At 40.7% G+C, this 26,841-nt stretch overlaps 1 protein-coding gene and 1 long non-coding RNA gene across 3 annotated transcripts in view; one reads left to right on the forward strand and one right to left on the reverse strand.

The window, feature by feature from the left end:
- Positions 1–1,903: 1,903 nt before the first annotated feature.
- Positions 1,904–25,813, forward strand: MEMO1 (mediator of cell motility 1). Of its 2 annotated transcripts, none has more exons than XM_031592993.2 (9): positions 1,904–2,084; positions 11,655–11,736; positions 13,289–13,357; positions 15,269–15,381; positions 16,774–16,885; positions 17,360–17,502; positions 18,655–18,731; positions 23,844–23,948; positions 25,136–25,813. In XM_031592993.2, exons 1-9 carry the CDS (start codon positions 2,024–2,026, stop codon positions 25,265–25,267), a joined length of 894 nt encoding a protein of 297 aa, XP_031448853.1. In that variant the 5' UTR covers positions 1,904–2,023; the 3' UTR covers positions 25,268–25,813. The 2 variants fall into 2 exon arrangements, with proteins under 2 accessions (XP_031448853.1, XP_089991438.1); XM_090135312.1 differs by lacking the exon at positions 1,904–2,084 and adding an exon at positions 3,805–3,976.
- LOC149918955 (uncharacterized) overlaps positions 18,964–26,841 on the reverse strand; it is a 47,386-nt gene continuing 39,508 nt past the window's right edge. The window contains exon 5 of the long non-coding RNA XR_016464161.1: positions 18,964–19,027. This is a non-coding gene — a long non-coding RNA (uncharacterized LOC149918955). The remainder of the gene's footprint in view (positions 19,028–26,841) is intronic.

The following is a 26,841-nucleotide window of genomic DNA, read 5'->3' on the forward strand; positions in this document are numbered from 1 at the left end:
TGATGCAGTTGGTTTACGTTACTGATAGTCAGTTCAGGAAATATTCCCAGCACTGAACTCTGTGTAAAAGATTTGTCATATAATTCCCATTTATAAAGACAAAATGTTTAACTGCCAAGGTATTTTTATGTTACAGTAGTTTGGTGGGATAATACTCCTAGTCTACCCAGCAGTTACAGCCCACGTCAACCTTTGTTTTTAAAATATCAACTGCATACTGAAGGGATCGAGCAGTAACGGCTCCTTGAAAACATAAGGTGTTTGCTGGGATGGTCAGTGCCCACCTCCTCATGACCACCCCTTACCAACACTGTTTTCAGTGCAGGCCCCAAGTATGACAGCCCCTCGTGGTGAGGCCGGTGTCAGAGGTGCTGACGGAAATGACCTGAAGCACTGAGCCGCGGCGCTGGCCTTTTTGATCCTCAGGACGCATCTCGAGCGGTGCCTTTATCCCCGTGTTTCTTTTGTTCCGCCCTTCAAAACACCAATAAGTTGTGCGTTCTGCCTGCGTTTATAGCTTCGGCTGCAAGATTTTTCAAAGAACAAAATGGCACGGGGGGAGGAGGAGAATGCATCTCCTGAGCCGACCCAGGCATTTCCCACCTCACAGCGCATCAGCGTACCTCTGCATCTGGATGGCTGCCGCCCTTCCCTCTCTCCTGGCTCCATCTCATATAGCAGTGGCAAAAAGGACCTCTTCCCTTCCCCCGTTCGTACTGGCCACGTTTCTCTTTCCAATTCGCCTTATTAGCCATTTTGAGCTAAGCTTGGCGTCTCCATAGCAGCAGTCCGTTCACCATTAAGGGGGTGGGAAGGACTAAGCCGAGAATTAGACACTTCTACACACTACTCCCGCAGCCTGCGCTGCGTGCCACAGCGGCAAAGCCGTACGGACGGGAGCGGGTGGGAAACCGCGCTGCCTCCGAGCGGGGAGCTTCGGCCGAAGGTCCTCCGGAGACCTCCGCTCCGTCAGCCTGCAACCGCTGCCGCCGGGATCTGACGTCCCCGATGGAGAAGCCATACAGGCCGTCCGCAGAAGAACACTGACAGACACCCCGGGGCACCCTCGGCGGAAGCAGCGCGGAGCCCGGCACGTCCTCGCTAAGCGCAGAACAAAGCGGCAGCGCAACGAACCGACCGTCGCGGAGAGCGGGAGCCACCGACGGCCGGCGCGCTGCTCCCGGCACGGGGCACAACCCGAGGAACGGGAGCGCGCCGCCGCCGGGCGCACGCCGGGACCCCGGGCCGGGACGCAGCCGCCGCGAGCCCCGCGCGTGGCCTGGACGGGGCCTGTGGGCGTGGCTGCCCGCGGCACCGCTCGCCCCCACCCCAGCCCCCACAGCCCCGGCGCGGCCTTCCCCTCATCTGACCCGCGCCCGTAATCTTCCCTTCCACCACGGAGACACGGCCCCGCCAATCAGCGCGGGCAGAAGCGGCAACCACGGCAACGCGGCCGGCCAATCCGCGGGGGGCTCTCGCTCCGGGCCCCGCCCCTTTCCGCCTTCCCCCCGGAGGCGCCGCCGCCGCCGCCGCTCCATTCCGGGCTTGTCAAAGCGGGGGGCGGGCGCGGCCGGGCCGGGCGCCCAATGGCGGCGAGGCTTTTGCTTTCGTGCCCAATGGGGGAGCGGCGCCCGCGCGGCCTTTAGACCACGGCAGCCGAGCCGGGCCAAACCCAGTCGCGGCCGCGTCCCCCTTCTCTCCGCGTCCCCCACCCGCCGGCGCGGAGTTGGCGGCGGCGGCCTCGAGCTTCGTCCCCGCCTCCCCCCCCGGCGCCTCCCGCGGGGCGAGCGCCTGCGGCCGAGCGCGGCCCCGCGGCACCGGCCCGCGCCGCCCCGCCCGCCGCCCCCGGGCGCCCCCCTCCCGCTCGCCGCCCGTCCGCCCGCCCGGAGGCGCCGCCGGCAGCGCCGCCTCCGCCCGCCGGGCCCGGGCCGCGCCGGGGGAGGAGGGGGAGCAGCGCCGCCGCCGCGGCCGGGCCCGTCCCCCACCGGCTCCCCCGAACACCATAGGCGGCTCCGGCACCAAGATGTCCAACCGGGTGCTCTGCCGGGAGGCCAGCCACGCCGGCAGCTGGTACACTGCCTCAGGTAGCGGCGCCGCGGCCCGGGGCGGGGGGCGGGGGCTGAATCAGCACTTTGCGCCGGGGCCGGGGAGCGCGGCGAGCCCCGCCCCGACGGCGCGGACCGGCACGTGGCGGGCGGGGGGTCGCGGCCTTGCGGGGCCCGAGGCCGGCGGCGTGTCGGCGGCCCCCCTCCCGGTCGTGTCACCGTATCGCTGTGTGCCCCTCCCGGCGCTGTGCCCGGGGCCGGCTCGGGGGCCGAGTGCCCTAGGGCTCTTCCTTGGGGCTTAGGGGGCGCGGAGCTTGTGTGCGGGGGCCGGTGCTGGGCTGGGGGAGTAGGAGGAGGCTTCGTTCTCTTCCTGCGGCCCGACTCGTGGCTGCTCCTCCTAAGCTCCTTGTGTGCTAGCGGTTCTATGGAGCGGGCTGCGTGCCTTTTTTAAAAGTGATATTTGTGCGAGAAGAGCAGAAGGGAGGTGGTGCGTTGGAGGGGGGAGCTCCCCACCCTCCCGTCAGAAGACAGAACCCCTCAGGAATGGCTCTGTTTCTATGCACGTGTGCGTGGCGGTACCCTCTGCTGGGTTTTGGAGCTGTGTGGGAATCCCACTTGCGTTTCCACGGCTGTTAGTGAAGTGACACGCAGCAGACAGTCCGCTGCTGGCCCTGGGGATAAAGACCGTTGCAGAAATGTGGGTGAGCGAGAGGTTCTTGTAGAGAACATCTGGGGTGTAGAGATAGGGGAAGGGTGCAGTCGAAGCCCTCTGTGTATTCAGAATCCTGAACTGACATTTATAGAGGACTTCTGGCTTTAAAGAAGCGGTTTCCTCTCTCCTTCACAAAGTAATGAATAAGGTATGAGGCAAAAAACTGGAAAGGAAGTAAAGAAATACGCTGGGGAGGTGATACCGGAAGATGCAGGCTGTGAGATAAGGAGCAGGGCTGTCGGCTGTGGCTGTGTGCTTCCAGACAACAATAGAGAATGATTGTCTTCCTTCTGAGCTTCTTATTGGAGGCACAATGGCTGTGTCCATTGCAAAACTGGCCTCAAACCTGCGTCTGGAGCAAACAGCTTGCATTTAGCTTTCCAGTTCTTTGGAGAGAAAGGCAGTTGCTCTCTAGCAAGCAAACAAGACTGTGTCAAAGGTATTTTTAAATGTGAGGGCATCAGAATGTTAAGACTGGGTGACAACACCATCACATCTGTTTGTGCTTCTCGTCGTTTCATTTATTAATATGGCAGAAAATTGCTTTGCAATGTGGAATTGCTAAAGGACCTTAGCTACATTTTATAGCTTTGATTTTGATGCTGGTTTCGTACCAGGTTGCAAATAAAACAATATCTACTGTTGCATCATAATTAATTCGTGAGGTATAGCTACTGTTTGTTTTTTTTCCCTATGCTAATTCAGCAGGTAGTTCTGTGAGACTGCATCTCTATAGGTCTGTGTGACCAGTTTGGCCAGTAGGACTTGTCTGCAGTGGGACATCCAGAAGCTCTCTGGCTGCGTGTGGCTATTAATGGCTAAGGGTGTAGGGGTAGGGTGGGGTGGCTGCCTGGGCACCTCCCTGCAGGAGAACAACCAAACAAGGATATTAAAGGGAATCATGTTCTAACTAGTTGTGCTGATGGTACTTTTGACAAGTTAAATTATAACTGCTAGTGTGTGCCTTTGGGGTTGTTGGTTAATGTTGCATAGACTGCAAGTTTTGGGTGGTGTTTTTATCTTTTGAGGGGATTTTTTTTTAAATGGAAGAACTTTTTATTAATGTTCCTTTTTGTAGAGCTGTTGTGTGCTGTTTACTCAGGGTATGTGAGGCAGCAGGATAGGAGCTACATGTGGTTAGCTGCCTGGGAACTCATTCTTGAATTCCATTTAGGAGGGTCTATGAAAAGTGAGCAGGAAACAGATGAGGACCAAGAGGGTATGCATTTACCATAGAATTAGAATTGCAATAATTCTTTGCATTCCTGTGATTCTGCAGGAATCAAGTCCTTCTACCTACATCCTTTGTGCTTACCATCCAGGCCCAGAAGGGATTTGATAGGTTAGCATTTAAGCTTCCCATTTCCTGAAAACTGTTCTCTTTCAATAGAGTTGAACTCCCTTGTGCAGAGCAAGCAGGTGCTTTGGGAACCCTTATCCCGCTCCATAGTTAAGATGACTTTTAGCATTCCACATCTGTCCAAAAGGGGCAAGAAGAAATGTGGTTCTTGAAGGGCATGTTCAAAAATTTGTAAGATGTCTGATCTGGGAAGGATTAAGTTAGCTGAGTGGAGGACCCTGAAAGCTGAGGGAGAAGAGGGTGAAGAACTGATCTGAAACAGAGAACAGTATTGTGGCTAATGGATATCCTTGAAAGGATGTCCTTAAAAGGGTTTACAAGAAATACTGTTCATTCTCATTAGAGACCAATCGTTTTTGTAGGGCAGCAATTGCTTCAGCTGAAAATAAACCCTCATTCCCCTTTGTTTTTTTCCAGCTATGGAATATGTACTGCTTGGGTGTTCTGCCTTGGAAAATATAAACATGCGCTGCATTCTAGTGAGAATACATCACCTAATTGTGTGGTGTTAATAAACTTCTCAGAACTGTTGAGACTGGCTGCCTGATTATGTGCATCTAGGCATGCCTACACATTAGTGTGTCATATCTAGCTGTAAGTAAACAACTTTGTTGTTGAGGGAGGGTGATGTCACAGGCAGAAAGCACTGCAACTTTTAGCTGGGGGTTGCTTCATGGTGGTCGTAGCGTTTAACTTCCAAAGTGGTCTCCATCCATACTATGCTATTGTAAAAGAAAACTTAAAAAGCAACTTCCTTAATAAATTTCGGCAGTTGAGTTCTAGATGATGATAATTATGATAGAATTTCACATGTCTTCTAGAATTCTTGGTGCGAGGAAGTCTGTGTTCGTTCCACATCAGTCTATGTAGTATATTAATGGACTTTAGATGTGGACTTGTGGAGCATTTGTCTAATGAGATGTTTGGTCAGACAAGAACAATATTCCGCCTTCAACTTAGCAGCAGCTCTGAAAAAGGGAAGCTCTGCAGGTAAGCTTCGAAAATGTACTGTTGTGTCCATTGCTAATAGTAGGCTACTGATCTAAGTAACTTTTTTTTTGTCACTTCGAGACTTTGATCTGTATGTCTTTTTTTTTTTTTATTGAAAGTCTAAAATAGTATGTGACATGCTGTTGCTTCTCTGGCCTAGCAACCTGATGTATGGTGGCTGCTAAAACTGCATGTGAGAATGAGATGCAGGCATACTAATGTAGACAAAACGATGAACCTGTTGCTCTGCTCTAACAGATAAATATATTTTTCTGAAGTATTATCATTCTGTGGTGAAAAATAGTACACTGATTTATTTTTGGAAGAAAATCCTGCTGGGTTAATTCAATTGCTTAGCATTCAGATCTCTTGAGAAATTGATTTTGATCAGCAGGGAAAAGGAGAAGATTAGGGACAACATGAAACAAAAATCGCATAATTTTCCATGGCTTGAAATGCGGGACAGATGCATTCCTAGATAGAATCATACAGTGGCTTAGGTTGGAAAGGATCTCAAGAATTGTCAGGTTCCAACACCTCTGCCAGAGGCAGTGTTGTAAACCACTGGATCAAGTACTAGATCAGGTTGCACAGGGCCCCAGCCAACCTGGCCAGCTCTGTGGGACATTGATCCATGCAGGCCTGAAATGAGAATAAATATTATTTTTTGTGTATCCAGTTATCTTTCCTCCTTACTTTATGTGTAGCCTGCCATTACTGGTGAGATGTCACAAGGGGTACTTAACACACTTCATTTACTGGCAGCCAGCCTGCCTTGCCTGGCTCCTGGAAGTGCTGATCGAATACTATAGCACTCCTTAATAGAGTGTGTGATAAGTCCTCTTGTCTCAACCTTTCTCCAGTCAGTGGCATGCTGATACGATCAAAACACAAAGGACTTGAGTGAGTTGTTCCAAATCATGTGAGCAAAATCAAATTGACCGTAGAGATGACAATACTGCATAAGCTGAAATTTGTCCTGTAAAATGGGTTTGTCATCGCGTTAGGTACGCTTTATTTCTGTTCTCTGTGACTAAGCCTTGTGATCAGAAGTGCGGCTCTGGTAGCCTGTACCAAATCCTTTGACCTTAATTTCCATACGCTTATTGATGCAAATGTAAGTTGGCATAGTAATCGCTGCATTGACTTGAAAGGCTGTTGCACTTCTGAGCTACTTTGTGTGATGAGCCAAGTAAATGGTCTATGTCTGTATAGATATTTGAGTGGGGGGTAGAACCTTATGGTTGCCTTGTGTTCATTTCTTATCGATATCAGAAAAACGTGTGTACATCAGTTACAGCCATTTCTACTCAGCCATTGTCTTCTTGAACGAATGTCATGTCTTTGCCAGGCCCGCTGCATGTGTTTTGAAGACAAATGTGGCTTCCCACTGACTTCTGGAGCCATGGCATCCTGCTTTCACTCAGCACAGAGCCGCTGCTCAGTGCTTTGCTGAGCCTGAGTGTCTGTAGTGGTAGAAGGGGCCAGAAGTGAATAATGCGAGTGGCTTTGTGAGCTGTTAGACTGTGAATGCAGGTGTGGGAGGGGGCTGAGGGAGTTGATTGCTGTTTCATCCAAGTTTTTTGGTAGTCCATAATCTGGTGTGCCAGGAAGCCTGGTGCGCTCCCATAATTTGGAGTAACTCAGCAAGGTGCATTCATAAACATAATGCAGAAGTAATGCATGTAAACATCGCCATGTTGTTTGTACATGGTCTTGGATAAGTGCGGTGAATCCAGGAGAAAAAGAAAACATAAGGGACAGTGAAATGAGAGGAAATAGTGACCTGATGCTGCTGTACATAGCTCTCTTCACTGATGTCTGCAAGATAATTAATTACTGGCCACAAAGTCTTACTGTTGTGACATTAGCTGGAGCATTTCAGGTGTAGCCAAACACAACTGTTCTTACCTTAAAATCTGTGAACAACTAATTGTACTATCTCAAAAACTCATTATTTGCTTTGCAAGGTTAAATACTGCATGCAATGTTTCTCTCCATTTGATCTTCTTTCTTAGAAATTTTATGGGAAACGTGGATGCATTGTTGCTGGATCTCTTACAAATTAATCATGGAACACAACATTAACATGTGGACTTTACTTTTGCAGTGCAAAATGTTGAATAGTATACTAAACTAACTTTAAATACGCTTCCCTGGCTATTGTTTCTAGCTGGACCTCTTAAACACAGTTGAAATCAAGGTACTCCAAGTAAAGAAAGTAAAGCTTCAACTTTTATGGTGCAAATAAAATTGAAAAAGAGCTTTATATTTGGTGTGCTCCTAAAACTGTCCTGCAAGTATCACCTTGTGAATAATTTCACAAGTTCTGATTACGTTTAGCACGTAAGTGTTTCACATTAGAGTCTAAATCACTTTCTTGGAACTACAAAACAGAAGGTCGTTTGTTTTGTCTCTGAATGGCCTAGCTGGGAAGGATTTCATAAAGTTAAGTAGGTGCGTGTTGGCTGATGTTCTTAATGGATGTAGACAGTGCTTGATTATTTATTTCCCAATGGCTTTCAGTGAAGCAAATTAGAACTGGTAGAATACAGGAAAGCTGGCACGTGCTCGTGGCAACTGCCACCAAAGCAGATTTCAGTGTTGTGGCTTCAGTTTTATTTTCCCTCATTCAAGCATTACCTGCTGTTTAATGTTCTTCTTGCAGTGTGTAAAGTAGGAATTTATGTATCGTAAGTATAATCTTCATTTGTATCTTGATGTTTTCTTTTGCAGTCCTATAATTCGCCTAAGTAAATTTCTGCCTTGCTCTTAGGCTGATTTCAGTGTTTCATCAGTATTCAGTCTTGAAAAAGTCTATATCACAGCAGCGGAGAATGTGCTCATCAATGCAAGCCTTTGAAAATCATTTCCTATTCCTGACAAATTCCGATCTTTGTCAGTACAAAGCCTGTTTTTTATTCAAGAATTTGGCATTTGCTGTTTGAAATAAACACTTTTTTTTTCAAGTGGGACCTGTATTCTTTAAAACAACCGCTATATTTTTCCAATTGTAACTAAGAAGAGAAACTAGTTAGGCTTCTGTCACATTCCAAACTGAAGTCTGCTTGACAGTTGGATTGGTTTAGACTCCCACTAGAAGCTGTGAGGATAGGAGTTCCTCCAGTGTATCATGAAACGGATTTGTGATAGTCCCCAAGGTTTCACTGTTACTGACCTCGGTTTTTCTAACCTGGCACAAGACTAGGGACTTAACAAGTACATCTGCTATAGAATTTATTAGAAGTCCTTCTAAGCTCTGTAGGCTTTCCCATCTATAGGTAAAGATAATGAAAAGATCTAAGGAGTAAGGTGCAGTGAAGAAGAGGTTTGGTTCCCGCAGAACAGCACGTGGCTAGATGGGCAAAAGCTGAAAGTGGAAGTGTAAAAGGTGGGGACAGGGTCTGCATTTCCTCATGGTAAATATCCAGTAACTAGCCATGTTCTGAAAATAAAGCATGGAACATGTTATAAACAGTGTTACTGTCACTGTGCTCCACCACTGCATGTACTGCTGCAGGTGCTATGTATGTGTGACTGAGAGATCAGACAGGTGTCCCATGTACTGCTCACAGTTTTGAGCATTATGCTCTGCCGATAAAAGTGACACCCACTGTAAATAAGACTTCAAATCACCAGCCTGAAAAGAGGTTTTGCACTGGTAATGGTGGCGGCTGTGTCCAGAGCAAGTTTCCAATATATTGTGCTGACCCATGGCATATGAGCACTTTAGTCTCATCCAACAATGTGAGGTTGGCTATGTGGAACATGTGTTGCTTTGGTGCAACTTACAAAGCCTGCACTGTGACAGGTCTAAATAGGGGTGATGAACCAAAGTGTGTGTGCCGTGTGTCTGATTCATGGGGTAAGAGTATTTAACATGGAATGGTTCTTTCCTGCTCACTGCTTTGGATGATGTTGGTTGTAAAAATAAGTGCAGCTTCTAGGCAGGGAACTTGAACCAATTGTGTCTGTAGTTGTCTCTGTACATCTGTCTGCTGGAGACTTGGTCTGTACTCACAATTATTCTTAGTTTGGTGGAATTTCTGCCAGTTTGCTAAACAAAACACATGGATGTGAAATATCCATAGATAATGTCAACGTTCTTTAGTTGCATACTTATATTTATACCTTATTTCAGAGGATTGAAATCCTGTCATAATATTACTTGTTTCAGCAAAGCTCATGGTTTTTGCTTAATCTTTCTTCAGTCAAGGACGGGTCTCATCTTACAGTATTAATGCTGAAGCATGCTGACTGTTCATAGAAGTAGAATCCAACAGACTTTCCGAGCCCTTAAAAAAACAGTTGCTCTATCTGCCAGCTTTCCCAGGCTGGGCATTCTACCTGGTACTGAAGAGGCAGGAACCTCTCTTCCTTCCCACCACTGCAGCACAAGGTTAGACAGGCAACACTGTCAGCTGAGGAGCTGACTGTTTCACTTATCTGGGGACTGTTTGCAAAAGCTTTTTTCTATTTTAACTCACATTCACATATGAAGAAAACTTACGGTGCTATTCATCTCCTATTATATCATCCCATATGGCAGAGCATACCTACTGTGATAATGTGGGTTTATTTATATTGTATATATTCATTTCAAATATTTTGACTTTAGCCTTAAGCGCTGTCATGTTTGATAAACTGGAAGAAAAATCTCTCTGAATGCTTTGAGTTGATGCTAACAGTAGCTTTCTGTCCCTACGTAACGTGGTAACAAGGAAACAACCGTGTTAGAATATCCCCCCTTAAAATATTTGTAAGAACAAGGAGCTGCAGGTAATCCTGTCAGTAATGTGAGTTCCCTTGGGGTACTGAGGTTTATTTAGGTTTTATTTTACTAAAAGGTTTTGGATGGGTATGCGTAGGGGGTTTTTTTTGGTGTTTTTTTTTTCATTTTCCTTTGTGTACTTCCTTTGGAAAAGGACTTGATTACTTACATGTTCTAATGCAAGTGATTTCAAAAAGATGTATTAGTTGATAGGGAAACTTGCACTAGATTTGAGCTAATGATCTCCAAAGTCACCATGTAATTGCATTAAAGGGGGGGAAAAAAAGTCTAAAAGCAAATCTGTTACTCCGTCCTTGAGTAAACACTGATAGAAATTCCATCCCTTGGGTTATGCAGACTTGTTAGTGATTTTATTGCCTGTAGAAAGAGGAGCTGACTGAGCAAACAGGACACCTTACTTCACTGCACTGTAAGAGCAGAAATTTTGGTTTTGGTCCTCTTTGAACAATCATATGAAATTTTAGAAAATTACCAGAAATCCTGCACCTTATCTCTAAACTGTTCAGTGAGTTACCTGATTTGTCTTAATGAAAGATAAATCGTCTTAACTGCCTTCTTAATCAAAAATAGCTGCTGGAGAGGGAATGAAAGAAGGCCAAACACGTTGCATGGCTGGGGGTGAGTCCAAGTCTATCTCAGGCTGCCTGAATGCTCCTGGCACTTCTGCTCTAGTGCTGTACCTAGTCCTTTTTGGAGACAAGGGCGAAGCTGGGGCTGATTCATGGATTGGTTAAGTCTCTGGTTAGTAGATGTTTCAAGGAGTTCTTTCCTAAAGAGCTTTTTTTTTTTTTTTAGAAAGTTCTTGAACGTGTTTTGGGAGAAGTAAAAAGAATTAAAAAAAAAAAAAAAAAAAGCTTTTTTTTTTTTTTAATTTTAAAAGTGTGCTGTAGGAGCAGTAGAACTAAATTGATGTGCGGGTATTTTGGACAGATTCATTGCTTTATAAAGTTACTGTATTGCAGCATGCCACTTGTGCCACATTAAAGTTGTAGGCTGCATCTGAGGCCCTGGAGGTGATCGTAGATTGAGGGAAAGGAGTTGCAGTAAGTGTTCAGCTTCTACATGTAAGAAAATGGCAATCTTTACAACAACAAAGTCCTTTCCCCCCTTACCATCCCCTTCTACAAAAGCTGACATATTGGCAGTGTTTTGTGTAGCTGTATGCAGCTCTTTAGAGCGCCATCAGCATGAGATCTGCTCTGTGGAATATGTAGATAAGTTAATGTCAAGAAGTATATGTACTTGTAGTATATGTATATGATTGGAAGCTGTGTTAGTATTAGCATTGTTTTCAGCTGTCTTTACAGTTTTTCCAGCTTACAGCATGCTTTACGTTGTGCTTTGTATTCTGTCGTATTACCATTGGCTATCATCTCAGTATGTAGGGTAAACCATTTTCCAACATTGTTTTTTCTTGGCATATGTTGTCTTATTACTTCTGAATTCTGTGAATATGATTGCTGGAAGAATAAATAATCTACTGAGCTTCCTTTTGAGATCAGTAGCCATGCTTTCTAATGATGTGCATCTATCCAGACAGCATGTGGATATAGAATAAATTGACTTCAAGGACTGGGAGTGCAAACTTCTCTAGTGCAAACTTGAACATTACAGGCACGTTGGTTTTTACACTTCGTTTTTCTGGACTGAGACATGGGTCTTGAAGTTTAAGATTACTTTAAATGTTGATTATGGAGGTGTTCTAGATATATATGTATATTTTTATGGCTTCAGTATTTTCTTATGTCTTCACAGGACCCCAGCTGAATGCACAACTAGAAGGCTGGCTTTCTCAAGTACAGTCCACAAAGAGACCTGCTAGAGCCATTATTGCACCGTAAGTTTGAAGTCTACTTCAGTGTATATAATATTTGGTTTGCTAAACACATACTTATTCTGAGTGATTTTGGAAAACTGTGGAAGTCTTGACTGTAGCTGAAAGGAATGTCGTGTGGTTTCTAAATAATATTTAGAAAATGAAATGGTAGTAACATAAATCCACAATCATCTTTGTATATGATCAGTTTTGTTTTTGCAGATGGATTGAAGAAATAATCTTTCCCTTGTGATCCACTAAGATAAGAGGTAGAGTGGTAGCCTAAGTTGATGACTGTTTCAATGCAATTATAGCACTGAACACCCATGCGTTTATTTGTTTCTGAAGTCAACAAAGAGAGAACATCTTTGCAAAGCTAAAACTGTATTGAAACATTTTGCAGCAATCAAAAATGGTTTGCTTTTGTTGGGTGTGTTTTTGGAGCTTTTTTTTTTTTGTTCTACAGGAGAAACAAGCATCATCTAATTTATTTAGGTAGAACTAAATTTAATGACAATAGTGAAGGCATGTATATAAGAAAGGTATGTTGATTATTCCAATTTGTTGTGAGTAGGAAGGAAATACTAGAAAATGCACCTTAATTCACTTCCTGTATTTCCTGTTGTATCATAGTGTTAACTTAATGTTAGAAGTATTTCGTAATAGTACTGAATTCATGAAAGAAATTGTCCCAAGTCTGCCATGCTCTTTTCTTGCAGGAATATCTGGAGAAAAGCTTTCTAGTTGCAGCTTAGATAACCTGGATTCTTTCTCCAGAACTGCTGGAGATACTTCTGTGGCCTTGCTGAATTCCTTCATTCACCTATGCCTTTGTTTTGACATCTCTAAAGTGGAATATGGCTAATAAAATTTTTGTGAAGGACAGAGAAACTTGCATCAGAGGGAACCTTTTGAAGGCTCTGTTAACCTTGCTGATTCACTCTGTTTCACTTTTATCCACCTAGTCTGCAGTAGATTTTGAAGTAAAATCCAGGGATAATTTTGAGGATAACTTGCTCCAGATACCATCTGTGTATATGCATCATGCTGCATTCCACTCCCTTCCTTGTGCCCATTTATTCTGTTGCTGAGTGTGGTGTTCATCATTGACCGAATATTTTAATTCTCCTTGCTGTTGTGACACATAGTCTGCTTTTGCCAGATTCTTCTACTGTCCTCCATGTTCAGTTAATGTATCTGGTTAGGAAAGCTTCCTCCTACATTGTATTGCTTCCATGTCTAATGACTGCACTCTCAACATTACTATGAGCTTCTGATAGTACACAGTTGTACAGTATACAGTGGATTTACTATATCTTTTATAAACAATGAAAGGTGCTTTGATTAAGGAGGCCTGCTTAATGCTTACTGCTAGCTCTTTTACAAATACATCATGCGTGCATTCAGTATTAGAATAGTGCTCTTAAGCTGTTCCAGGAGATGGTTTGGGGATTATTCTTGCTATTTCTAGTTTTTAGGGGATAAAAATGCTAATATTTAATAGCAATGTAAATATTATGTGTGTTTTACAAAAATGTTAAACATAGTTAATACTGTTTAACTTGATTTACAGCCATGCAGGATATACCTATTGTGGATCTTGTGCAGCCCATGCTTACAAGCAAGTAGATCCTAATATTACGTAAGTATTAAACTCTTTTTTAGTAATCTTACGATGAGGTCTATGCAGTACTTTGTGTTCTCCTTATATTTTTGGGTTTGTTTTTTTTTTTCTTTTATACATTCGTTTTCTACTTTTTAAATCTCACGGTGCTTGAATGGCTTGAATCTTAGGAGGGAAAAAAAAAGTGATATTGTTGAAGAAGAACATGTAAAGCAGTATTTTCAAAAAATTTGGAGATTTATTGGCAGCTACATTTCTAATAGGGAGATGTTAAAGGTGTTCTTTTAACAAATAATAATATAAAATTTGCTTTACTACTCCGTGTTCCATTGCTTTTCTAAGAGCCTGAGCTATTTTGTATCTTACTGGTCACAGGGTATCTTTGTTCCTATTTTTTTTGTGTGTGGGGGAGATTTTGCTTGTTTTTAAGTATACTGAAGTATTTGATCACAATTCCGCATTGGTTTTTCAGTGCAGGATTATGGGCTGAATGCTACCAGGATTCTCTTCTGCTGTGGAGAAAAAGTAACAATTGCATGTATATAATATTTAAAGTCAGTGAAAGTTATTTGTTGTAATGGTTTTAAATGGATTTGTGTTACTCATGGCACAGGCCCAAAAATAAAACCCCAAAATTAAAAAAAAAAAAAAAAAAAAACACCAACAACAAACAACCCCCACTGTAGTCTGTGTCTGCCTCTAAAAATATGAAGAGATTTTATTCTGGAAAGATATATAGTTCTTGCCTATTTTGACAGCAGCATTTGTTCAATGAGAATTTTAAAACATCTCCAATACTTACTCACTGTATGCATCTTGCAATGCCAGTCTAAAAACTGGCTCTATCAGTTGCTTATGAGATAAATGTCGTACTCCCAAAGACAATGTTAGCATACACTCTAAGCTATTGTAAACAAAGTGAAGATAACTTAGTGTGCCAGAGAACTGGTTTCTCTAAAACTAAATCAAGTTGCATTCCCCATGTTCAGTGATACAGTGAGTTAATTGAACTTTCTGGATCACTTGCTGTTTTATTGCATGGGATGTCTAGAATTCGCTAGAGTGTAATTAATCTTTCAACTGAACTATTGCACATTTGGATTTTTTGTTTGTGTGAGCTCTGTAAACAGCTATAGTATTTTAGTATTGCTTTTCTTTCTCATGCAAGAAAGATGAAAATCTTTTGATGTCTCCACCACTTTAATTCAGTGCAGAAATATCGTGTTATCCTGATTCTGAAAAGCTGAATTTCCTGTAGATTTTTCTAAAGTTCTGTGGCAGGAGAGCTCCTAACAGTTAAGCAAGAGCCAGGAACTGATGACTTCATGAAATATCTTGATGATGAGTGAAAGATGGCAATATCAGCTCAAGCTATGAGCGTGTAGATCCAAATCCCTATTTTTAATGCAACAGCTGGACAAATAGACCATTTGAGAATAGCTTAAAGTGGAATTTGGTAAAACTTGAAGTAAAGGCTCATCAAATCAAGTAAACTATTGAACATCTCCGATCAGACGATAAATCTATAATCCTCATTAGAGAGTGCATACTGTAATCGTTGACTGTGTATAACTGAAGGTTGAGTTAGATTTTCAATTCACTCCTTGGACCAAAGAGCTATAATGTATAATTCTGCCTTCAGATGACTTCAGTCAGTTGCTAGTTGATTAGCGTTGGTATATAATCTGGTTAAGAGGTTTAAAGCTATGTGAAGCATTACTGCACCGGTCTTATGATTGTTTCTGAGTAACTGAGTGAGGCTGGATCAGGGATTGATCAGTGGTCTGATTCATAACAGAATAAAACTCTGCTGTTAACCACCAGGTAACTGCTGTGTGTCAGCATTTTTATTAAACTTGTCACTCTAAACCAAGTCTCTGTACAATTGCTGTTGTCTAAATTCTGGGCCTTTTTTGTTGATTGTTGTAGCCGAAAAATTTTCATTCTTGGGCCTTCCCATCATGTGCCCCTTTCCCGATGTGCACTTTCCAGTGTGGACATTTATAGAACACCTCTGTACGATCTCCGAATTGACCAAAAGAGTAAGTGTGCAATTAAGCTTACTTGCTGTTGACTGCTGGGGCTTTAGAATTAGCTGTGGCAGTGCTGAGGACCCTTGTGGTGTTGGGCACGTCATTGCTTTTTTGTGGCATACAAATGTGAAACTTTTTACTCCAATGAATGGTAACTTCGTGATGATCCTGGGTGGTTGCAGGCAATAATATATTAAGATCATTGTCTTTTGCTCCTACATGTGAACAATTCTCAGTCTTTATTTAAATAATATTTATCAGTATGAGTTTGTGATTGAAGATTTGTGACAAATGTTAAAAAGCACTCACAAAACTAACTAGAGTTACATGAAATTAATAGTCCCTCCGTACACATGCTCCAGCATTCTCTGAAGTATCCTATCTGCAAAAAAACACAGTGCTTTAGTTGGTTTGAGTGTATTTCTAATAAAGGAACAGTAAACTACCTTTATTTGGATGCTCTATTGCATGTGACTGTTTTTTTTACATTGGTGCGGTACCTACAGGACTTGGTGTTAGTCCATGAAAGACTGGTCTTTGAGAGTAAGCTTAAAGATGCAGTGAAGATGTCTGTGATATTCTGAGTTGTGTATGTTTTAAAGCATATCTAAACTATACAGTATCTAATTAGCTATTTAATGGTAATTAGCCAATTTTATGTTGCTATCTCATTATCACTGATTAACCAAGTTAGTTCAGGCTTCCTGCGTGGTGCCTGTTAAAAAAAAAAAAAAAAAAAAAAAAAAAACTTCCTTAGGTGCCAAATATTTCAGGTTTTGCAGAACACATTTATGTAATGGAGGACGAGGCAGTGCTCTACATCAGACTACCCACCGAGTAGGGTTTTCGAACACAGAGATCACTGTTTGCATACCACCAAGTTCGCTTAGGAGAATGAAAGTTAACTTATAAGTGTGGGTTACTTAATCAGATTTTGCTGTCTCTACACTTCATAATTGAGTTAATAGTAAACTGTAGTAGTAGTAGGAATACATCCAGCAATGGCTCAGCTGTTCAACTTAAAATATAATATATATATGATGGTGTAGTTTGAGAAACTAAGAGCTGAAAGACTAGGCAGCTGCATGTATATTTTCTTATGTTCTACTATGCTATGAAGTCTTATTATTAAATCTTGTAGCATAACTGAAAATCTCTATACTAACAAGGTGACTGATTTAACACATCTTTATTCTGTGAATTAAATAGTTTATGACTGGAACGTAATTTTAGTCTTAAATTTATGTAGAAATCAAGTGGTTTATGTTGACAGCTCTTGGAGACAAATAATTTGATTTACTAGGCTTATTTCTGATAATGGTGCACTATATTTTGCTTTATTGTTTGTGTGGGGGGAAGAATGATATAAATATTGATATAACTATTTTTGATTCATTTCAGTTTATGGAGAACTGTGGAAGACCGGAATGTTTGAGCGTATGTCTTTACAGACAGATGAAGATGAACACAGTATTGAAATGCATTTGCCTTATACTGCTAAAGCCATGGAAAGGTACTGGGACTAATTACTTCTTGTACAAGAGTGTACGTGATGTGCGTTAAAATGCAATTGAGACATTTAAGGTACAGAAGGAAGAAGTAATATTCTTTGTAGGGATTTTCCTTCCATAGTTCCCCATCCCTCAACAAAAACCCTGGGGAGAAGGGGTCAGAGACAAGTATTATTTGCTTGGAAGAATAGTCTACATTTGGGCAGTATTTGTATACAGAGATTTTGTTTATTGGTTTCAATGTCTCTTTTCATTTGCCTAGTGTTTCCATTTTGCAGCAAAAATGCTGTTTTGGGGAGGGGTTTGTATTCTGAAACTGAAGTGGTTTCAGGTTTTAAAACAACTTAGGAGTATGATCTTATCAAGTGAACTATAGCTCAAAAACATCCTTTTAAAACATTCTGCAAATTGTTAGCAAGTCCTAAAACACCTTAAGATGTCAGTTAAATTACAGTCTTTTTTCTTTTGCTTACAAGCCATAAGGATGAGTTTACTATTATTCCTGTGTTGGTCGGAGCACTGAGTGAGGCAAAAGAGCAGGAATTTGGAAAACTCTTCAGTAAATACCTAGCTGATCCTAGTAACCTCTTTGTGGTTTCTTCTGACTTTTGCCATTGGGGTAAGTTTCACATCTCTCCATGACAGCAGTATGATTAATATTTTGTATTTACTTCTTAAAAAATGTCTTTCATTAAACATATTTTGATATTTTAACTTTTGGTAAATGTATATCTGAAACTTAAATGTTTGTAAAGCAAAAAAAAAAAAAAAGAGTTGGAGCAGTAGACAAAAACGAAGTGATGATATATTTTTCAGTGTAGCAAAGAAGTGGTGAAGAAATATGGGTTTATAAACATCTTTTCACTTACAATGAAATGTCTAAGTTTCTTGCTCTTTTTTTTTTTTACTCTAAAACATCTCAAAGGATATTGCAAAACTAACTAGTTTACGATTCACTGGACATGACAACATCCCTTTGGAAATAAGTTTTGTATATTTTATTGCTGGGTAAGTTAGCAAATGGAGTATTTATGCCAACTCAGCAGAGTTATCCCTGTTCATGGTGACAGAACTAGATAGATTCCAGAAGCCTTGACATCTGTCATTCTGCTTTAATGCTTTGTTTTCCCTTTACTGTAACAATTGCTGGAAAGGGGGACTGCTTCACAAAGATGTTTTATGTTACACAACAGACCTTCTTCCCTTTTATTCATGGTCATCTTCCGTCACCTTATGTAACCAAGTTCATGTTTTACTCATCTTTGAACTGTGGAATAGGTGGAGCTGTAGAAGAGTGACCTGTGTTCAGCTGTGGCCAATGAGCCATCTAGAACTGTTTAATTGAGTTATCATGGACTTTTTCTTGTAACCCTATTTACAATGGGTATTATTGTGTGAGCAGTAGTAGCTTTACTGCAGGGTTGACCTTTTTTCTGAAGAGGAATAGTGAAAAGAAATGTTACTTTACATGTACACTTATAGAAATTGAATCCAAGGCATTAACAGGCCATTACAAAGTGATACTGCAGTGTCAGTTCTACAGAACAGGTTTTTCTTTTCAAGTACAGCTGCCCTTCTCTTAAATTCTTTTGCTTAGCTTCTGGGCTGCTTCTGTGGTAGCCCTAAAATTTTCACAATGGAGCTAAAAGGTGTAAAGCAAATGAAGAGTACTACTTAGAGATATTACAGTTTCAATTAATTTGTAAGTACTAGGGAGTGTTTTAGCTACAAATTTTCCCTTTTTTATTTTATACATGATTTTTGTTTCAAGGTCAGAGGTTCCGTTACAGTTACTATGATGAATCGCAAGGAGAAATTTATAGATCCATTGAACACCTAGATAAAATGGTAAGTTTTCAGATTTGGTGGAACTAACAAGTTTCTCCTGTACTTTACATTACTTTGAACACGTCGGAAACTTCTCTAACAAAGTGTTACACGTTGGCTATTTTATTGAATGTATACTTTTCCTTTGCTTACCAGAGAAAGAACTTAGCTGTGGTTTTTTACTAATATCTTCTGTTTTACTGAGTGTGCACGATACATTGTGGGTGTAATCTAATAAGCATATTTCATGAGAATACATGCATGTTTACCTTCTTAGAATTCCCCCGGTGAATTCCTGTCCATGCACTTTCTTATGCCTATGAAAAAGAGTAAAAATTATTAAATATTGTGGTAGTTCAGACTTGATAGCTATGATACCTGTGTACTGAAACAGCTTTGTGATCTTCATGATTGTATTAATGGGTTCAGCATCATCCATTATGAAGAAGAAAGGCTGTAGGGGATTGTGCTCTTAAGGTAAACAGAAGTCCCTGTTTCTTGGGGGAGCAGTCTTACCTCTCTTCTACACTGTAACAGTTGATGGGGGGGAAAAATGCTAGACCATGCTATGTGCTAGGTTTGGCAAATGGTTAGAATGTATGTGAAATACACAAGAGATTATAATGCCAACTTTGTTACGTTTTCTTTGCAATCATAGAAGGCAAATATTTCCTTTTAAATAGAAAAAAAAAAAAAAACACTATTTAACTCAGAGTAGAAGTAATTTTCCTGCAAACACAGCTTCAAAATTCAACTAAAAATGTTGGATCATTTCTGTAACTTTGTAAATCTGTTGGAAGAGGCAGCTATTGTTATTTAGGGAGCATTTATTATCTTTTTTCCTCTTGTCTGAAATGAGTAAAATAAGAAATATGTTGGAGAGAGCTCTGGAGTTTTTTCTTTGTGTATCCGTATTGATGTCTTTGGTTTTCACGAATCGTTGCTGGAATAGAAGCAGTAAATTTGCCTTTACTCAATGCCATTTTTACTAATTCCTATTGTCAGTTGAAAGGTTTCTCTGTGTAGAGTCCCAGAACTTGCAGTTCTGCATATTTTTGTAGGAGAAAAGTGCGTTAGCAAACATGGTTTCCTCTTGCTTATTTCTGTGAAGAAGGCTGGACTCTGGAATTTAATTACTTTTGATGAATGTGCTGCTTTGGCCTGTTCTTTTTGTAGTTATTCAGCCAAAAAGAAATGACATTTTTGTAGCTCTGGTGAAATTGATGTCTACTGTACACAGTGTAGTGACTTGAAAAGTGTCTTTGTCTTAATTTTAACTGGAAAACTAACCATGCTTTGTGGCAGTGTATTTCTTTGCCTGTTGGTTCATATCATGCGTATGTGAATACATAATTTCATAATAAGACTCCATGTTCAAACTTGATACAGAGAGATGTTTTTAGCGATTTTAGGGAATTTCTTTCTAGCAGTAGGACGTTAAGCACAGTACCACAAAGATTTGCCTGTTGTATTCTTCCAGCTTTTTGGATGAGTCTATTCAATTTTGTGCCCCATTCAGTTACTACTTTTTTCTTTGCTTGTTTTTATCCCAAGTATTGAATTTTTTTAATGTCATTTGGTGTGCTGAAGAGACTACTGTTATAACTTCTGGGCCTATCCATAGAGAAAATAGTATAAAGTTAGAGACAAAACTGTTTAAAACCAGCAGAGATGTCCCCCTCTGCAATTGCTGATCCAATAAAATTATTGCTAGCTAATTTATGTACTAGCCAGCAAAGCAGCAGACTTTTCCAGACTTTGTAAGCAGGGAAGTATTCTGTGTTGAGATAAAATGACTTTTCTTTAGAAATAGCCTTATGGAAGGACTGTGATCTTAGCTGGACTTCACCTTATGCATGTGTGTGTGACGTTTTCCTAGCTAGTGTATAAACAACCCTAACCATTCTGGGCTTTAGAGCTTTCCCAACCTCTTAATCACTGTGAGAAATTTCATTTACTGTGATTCTGTTAAATACTTGAGACTCAAGCATAAAAGATACAGAGTTGTAAATATTGCTGGGCGAATGTCAATTTCTCCACAGCAGCTCTTAATATGCCCATTCTGTTGCCTTGCAGTGTGATCACTGAAAGGGATACCACACCCTCCTCTTTAACAGGGGTACCTTTGGGAAGAAGCCTCAAATGGAGAGTTGTAATTAAGCAGCGGATGTACAGTACTGTCTTTGTATATCATAACCTGATACTTGCCTGCTTCATAAATAAGAGCAGAGGAGTATTCTGCAATGCATCATTGAAGAATAATTATTCTTTGATTGTGGCTGACCAGAGAATTCAGACTATGCATTCCAACCTTCTCTGCCAGATTGTTCACTTTGTATCTATTTGTAAAACCTTGTACCTCACTTGAGTCAATAGGATTCTGTTACTCTGAGTACTGAAAGGGGAGCTGCTGATGAACAGCCAGCTGTCTTTGTGGAGAAGCAGTGCACAGCATAACTGGCTTTTGAGGTGGTTCTTGCTGACCACTCCAGTGTGTTAGTACCTTCCAGGGAGTTCCAACCTGAGAAGTCTTTTTAGCTTAGGTGTAATGCAAGACTTTCTGCCTGACTGCCCACCTCTTCAGTCTCTGCTGTGCCCAGCCATTAATTTTTCTGTTTATCTCCTAGTCTGAGTGACTCCTGTGTACAAGGAGAACTGGACTGACTAGTGCTGAGACCAAGTTTGTTTCTGCTTCCCTAGGTGTGATAATGGTGGTTAAGTGTGTTTAATTACATTATATACACCGTGCTAGGTTACTGTAGGCGCCATTTATCATGTCTGGTTAACTGATACATGCTGTAATACCTATGTGATAAACTGTAAAACTTTTTTTTGTCATATATTTTAATTCAGCTGAGCAAGGTTTAGAACAGTTACTCCAAATGTTGAAAGTTTCTGACTAGCTTCATACTTGTTTCTAGAACAAACAAAGCACCACCTGATTGAAGTATTTCTTCTGTTTCTCAAATCCATTTTAGATGAAGAACCAAGCTTGGTTCTGCCATAGTTCTTAAATTTGAAAGTTTGGAATGTTCAGTGCTGCTGAATGCTGATAGTGGTTACTACCAGTCTCCAATGGATTGTATCAACTCTGTAACGTATGGAGCTCTGTTAATATTTGCTGGGATGAACTGTGTAGCTCTAAATGCTTGCAGAGCTGATTTGTGCATGGAAATAAGCTTATGAGGCATTCTTATAAATCCTCATTCATTCACTTGAGACATGTTCAAATGCCCATGCACAGTATGTTCTAGTGATTTATGGCTATAAAGTGAGCCTCTTAGGTGAGCAGCCTTTCTTTTAAAGAGTCACGAAATGGTTCATTAATGGATGAAATATGTTCTTCTGAGCTCATTCAGTATGTGGTTCTGCTACCTTTAGTATATTGACATGTACAATTCAGCAGTAAATGCATGATTTGCGTATGTGCTTCTTAAACTTCTTAGAAATGCAGTGGTATCTATAATCATTGCTACTTAGAGAGGAGCTGCCTTTATTTTTGGCATTCATTTAAGTTCTGTAGATCTAGAGTGTGAGTAACAGCTGTGATTACAAGCCAGGGGTCTGAACACCTTCTCTGTGGCACTAGAAGAACTGGGCTCTTGCCAGCATTTAGTCAGTATAGTTTGGTTTTATTTTTCTGTAAAGTTAATCTTTTTATGAAATCATCTTATGTCTGTTTTTAATTAAAATTACACAAAGGTGATGGTTATGGTTGCTGCTTTCTAATCCTCCTGTGATGCTCCTGGGAACCTCCAGCTCCTTCATTCTAGCCTGTGATCCAGTCTGAATAATTAGTATATCTGCCAGATCAGTAGACGCCCTTACAGAGTATTGAAGAGGTTTCACTCCTGGCGTGGAGACTTCAGACAGACTTCTTCATGCATCATGATTTCCGCTTTTATCACTTACGCTTCACAAAATCAGGGGAAATGGTTGGGAAACAGAAACCAAAGAAATCTTTGGAGAAATTATCTCTGTTCTCCCTTTTTAATGTAGCTTTCTAATATGAAACTCCCATTGTTCCCATGCAAAGTGTATGCGTTTCTTCTGGTCTCTGAGGAAAACCTTCCTGCTTCTTCAGCTACAATTAAGAAGCACAGCTATGTGTCTTACTGATTAGTAAGTGTCTGGGGCTCATTTGCCTGGTGAACAGAATTAATCATCTTCAGGGGGAGGAAAAGCAGCAGAGGATGGACTCTGGTATAGCCAAAATAATGAAACTGTGATGAAACCCAGACATCAGTGGTGTTAGACCTGCTTTGAACTACTTTCATCATGTATGATTTGCTGTTTGGGGATAGGAAAAAAGTATGCTGTATGTGTCGTTGCAAGATTTTTTGCCTTTGAGAATGCAAATATTTGCATACGTGGAAGGTTTTGTTTTCCTTGCAAGTGTTGGCTTTTCTAGTAGCCCATGTCATCATGGATCTCACTGTGGTTGGAAAGGAATGTATTAATGTGATGGTCCATTAATGTGGAATATGGAAGCGTGGTCTCCTGGCTCTTAGGGTTCTGTGGTGTCCCAACTTGCCAGTGCTTTAGACATATTCTGGATCTGACTTTTATGCTCTGAGCAGATAGCACTCCTGTGCCCAGATCAACTGCCTTGTTTGTGTGCTTGATATGTCTAGGAAACATCAATCTTGCTGTGTGCTTGATTTGCGTATGTATAATTTGTCTAGAGCTTTTTGACATCCAGAAGTCCCAGGAAAGTGCTGTCTTGGAAGACTGTTAACAGAGAGAAGAGATGGAGGAGAAACTTCTTCCTGCTTTGCTTTTTTAGTAACTGTGTCTGCTTATTGCAGTACAAAATCCTATGAAAGCAGGGATCCTTGGAGGTGGGAGTCAGCTAGTCTATGAGAGAAGCATTTTTAATGTGAACTTCATTGATACCTGTAAGGATAATATTACAGATCTTTGAGTCACTGACAAATTTGGAAGAGTTCCTGCCTTTGTAATTTAAGGGCTGGCGGCAAGAAGGCTGCAAGCTGCAAGCTAGACCCTCACATGCTGAGATACCCTTGATAGAAAGTAGAGCACATGAGGAGTAAAAATCCTCTATGTTTATAAGTAGGTAATTACACAGCTTATGAATGTGTGAAATAATCATTGCTATCAATTCTTTTTCAGGGTATGAACATTATAGAGCAGCTAGATCCTGTATCTTTTAGCAATTACTTGAAGAAATACCATAATACAATATGTGGAAGACATCCTATTGGCGTATTATTAAATGTAAGTAACTTCTGATCTGTTAAAAAACATAATGTTTAGCAACATGTTTGCATTTGTTTTATATGTAATATTGCTGAAATATTCCTGGCAAGTCCTGAATTAATTTGTTTTTTCCAAGCGTTCTCAATTTGGTCTCTAATTTTTTTGTCTTGCTCATAGACAAATATTCCTTACAAAGCCTGAGGTTTTCAATTGCCTGAGGGAGATAAGGTACCATGATCCTTTTGAATTTCAATGAAATAGTCATTCACTTTCTCTTGGCACTTTAAAATAAAATCCATCTCTGTGAAGAAGTATGTTCTTATTCTTCTGAATCAGTACTTACAAATGCACTTTATGTGCATATTCTTTTTCAGTATTGCATTTAGTTAGCTATTGTGAATGCCTTGTGATGTGTGACAACATTGTTTTTGCAAATATGATGCAAGGGCACTTCTGTAAGAATGAGTGCAGTGCACCGTTAACTCATAAATTTATGGCAATTAGAGTTCAGCTTAACTGGTATTTTTTACTTTTTTTTTTTTTTTTGCTTTGATGCAGTGCAGGCATAAACCTGCCTTAACTTACTTGTTTAAATTGGGTCACAGCTGCTTTACTGATGGAGTGCTGTGGATTTATCATAATGCTTGAGTGAATCTCGCTGTATTTTTTTAAATACAACTTAAATCTAAAATATAAGGCATGCTAACCTTTTTACAAGGGAAAACATTATTCCCTGGAAATGTAGTCTTTGTAGAACATCTAGAAGAATCTTTTAAAGTGTGGTCCATAGAAGTTCATATGAGCAATATCAAGACTTGGTGATGCGAGTATCAAAATTCAGTATTATGGCTTAACTGCATAAATATCCAACTCAGCCTCAAATAATGATGAGTTTTGCAATAAGTCTGGGCTAAGCTCTGTTAGTTTGCTTTTGCCGGTTGTCACAAAATGCATTTCTGGTGTGTTCTCTTTCTTCAGTGGAAAAAATGCTGTCTAAGAGGTGTTAATAAATTTTTTATTGTCTGTATTTCTGTATAAATTCCTCATAGAGGGGTAAGTGGTTTGCAAAGGATCTATTTTAAAAGGTTGTTTGGTATTGCTTTATAGAGCTGTATGGATATGTAGTACATTGGGGGGCAAGAGCCCTCAAGGGGCTGGGGAAAGAACTGAGGTCTGATCCTTTTTTTTTTTTTCCCTCTCTCTAGGCTATCAATGAGCTCCAGAAGAATGGAATGAATATGAGCTTTTCATTTTTGAATTACGCTCAATCAAGCCAGTGTCGAAACTGGCAAGACAGCTCAGTGAGTTACGCAGCTGGAGCACTTATGGTTCACTGAACTGCTGAATGCTCAGGGATGGCACCTGCACACATTCTGTATACGGGGTCCCAGCCTAGCCCTTACAAAGATACAGTCCCTGGTCTTTGGGTATACTGAAACCTCAAACTAATAGAACTTTCTTCTTTTCTAGTAGGTGTAGTCCTTCCTTAGTTTCAACTCATTTAAAAATGCTTTCTTGTTTAGGACAATGGAAGGAAAAGTGGTATCAAAACATTTTGTGATTTTTAGGAAAGATAATAGCTGTGAAGGCATGGGTGGCAGACAGTCCTTACAAATGTGACATGTAAAGCATTTACCATATCCTAAATTTGCACTCTTTGCAGACCTGTGCACATGTACTCAGCTTTCAGAATAGTTTTGCAAGTTGTAAATGGGAAAAAAAGGAGTGGAAGCTTTTTAATAAAAGGAAAAAAGGAAAACAACGCATTTATAAATGATCCTGTATTAGAATATAATAAAACTCCAGTATAGTCAGTTACTACCCGTGATGTACAACAGATATCTTCTATTTTAGTTGCTAATAAAGGGCTACACAAACCAAAATAGTCTGATTTAAACTTATTGTTTTGTGTTCTGTACGTGGCTGCTTGTCATTAACATCCTTTATCCTCAGTTCTTTGCTTGAAATTCAGCCATTCTGTAAAATACTTTAGAATGTATTTTATATTCAACAGTTGTTATGCTTATTTCATTTATGGATTTTTTATCTTAAACCTGCACTGAGTTCAGCTATGTGAAAGAATTTTTAAAAACTTGTGTTTTAATTGCTTTACAGAATTATAAAATATCTTTTAATATGATACAAATTTGTATCAGAAATACTTTTAATGGCTTTTTTTTCTTGGTTTGATTATTGTAGGGGAATGAATGCAGTATTTTTTATTTTAGGTGACTTAAACTGAAAACAAGCAGCTTAAAATGATATTTTTTTAGAGTATCTGTGAAGCATTCATAGGCCACAGAAGCCATACAGTGGTATGCTCAAGCAATTATTCCTCAAGGATTTAACTGGGAGGGGAAGGTAAGGTTTCTCTCCTCTGTCCTGCAACCTTCTCTCTTTTTTTTTTTTGGTACTTTCACTGGGGGTTGAGTTCCTTCATGTTCTTTAAACAACAACATATCTTATGAGTTCTTGGAACTTTCTGCCGAAACAATGATATAATTGTTTGAGTTGTTATTATTCCTGAAGGTTTCCTTTTGTTCTAATAAGAAATGCAAAATAGAATGGCAGTTCTGGCTCATTATCTAAATGGAGATTTCATTCACTGATATTTGACCTGTTGTCAAGCCAACTCCTGTTATGTTCAGCTTTCCTGGGTAATGGAGGGGAAATTAAGAATTCAAGTTAGATTATCTTGGAAAGCTGTGGGAATTGCCACATGTAGTTTTCACCTGAAAGCATAGCAAATGTCCCGAGTTTTTGGAAGTGGGGGAGGGGGAACAAAAACCTCACAGCCAGCAACAAAAAATAACCTTTGCAATATTCCTTTTGCAAACATGCCTTGCTTGCACCACTTCTATTTTCCTTATGGCAGTTGACCACCATTTTAATAACAACAGGTGAACGCTCC

This window comes from Phasianus colchicus, chromosome 2 (assembly GCF_987193195.1).
Source record: "Phasianus colchicus chromosome 2, bPhaCol1.hap1.1, whole genome shotgun sequence".
NCBI lineage: Eukaryota > Metazoa > Chordata > Aves > Galliformes > Phasianidae > Phasianus > Phasianus colchicus.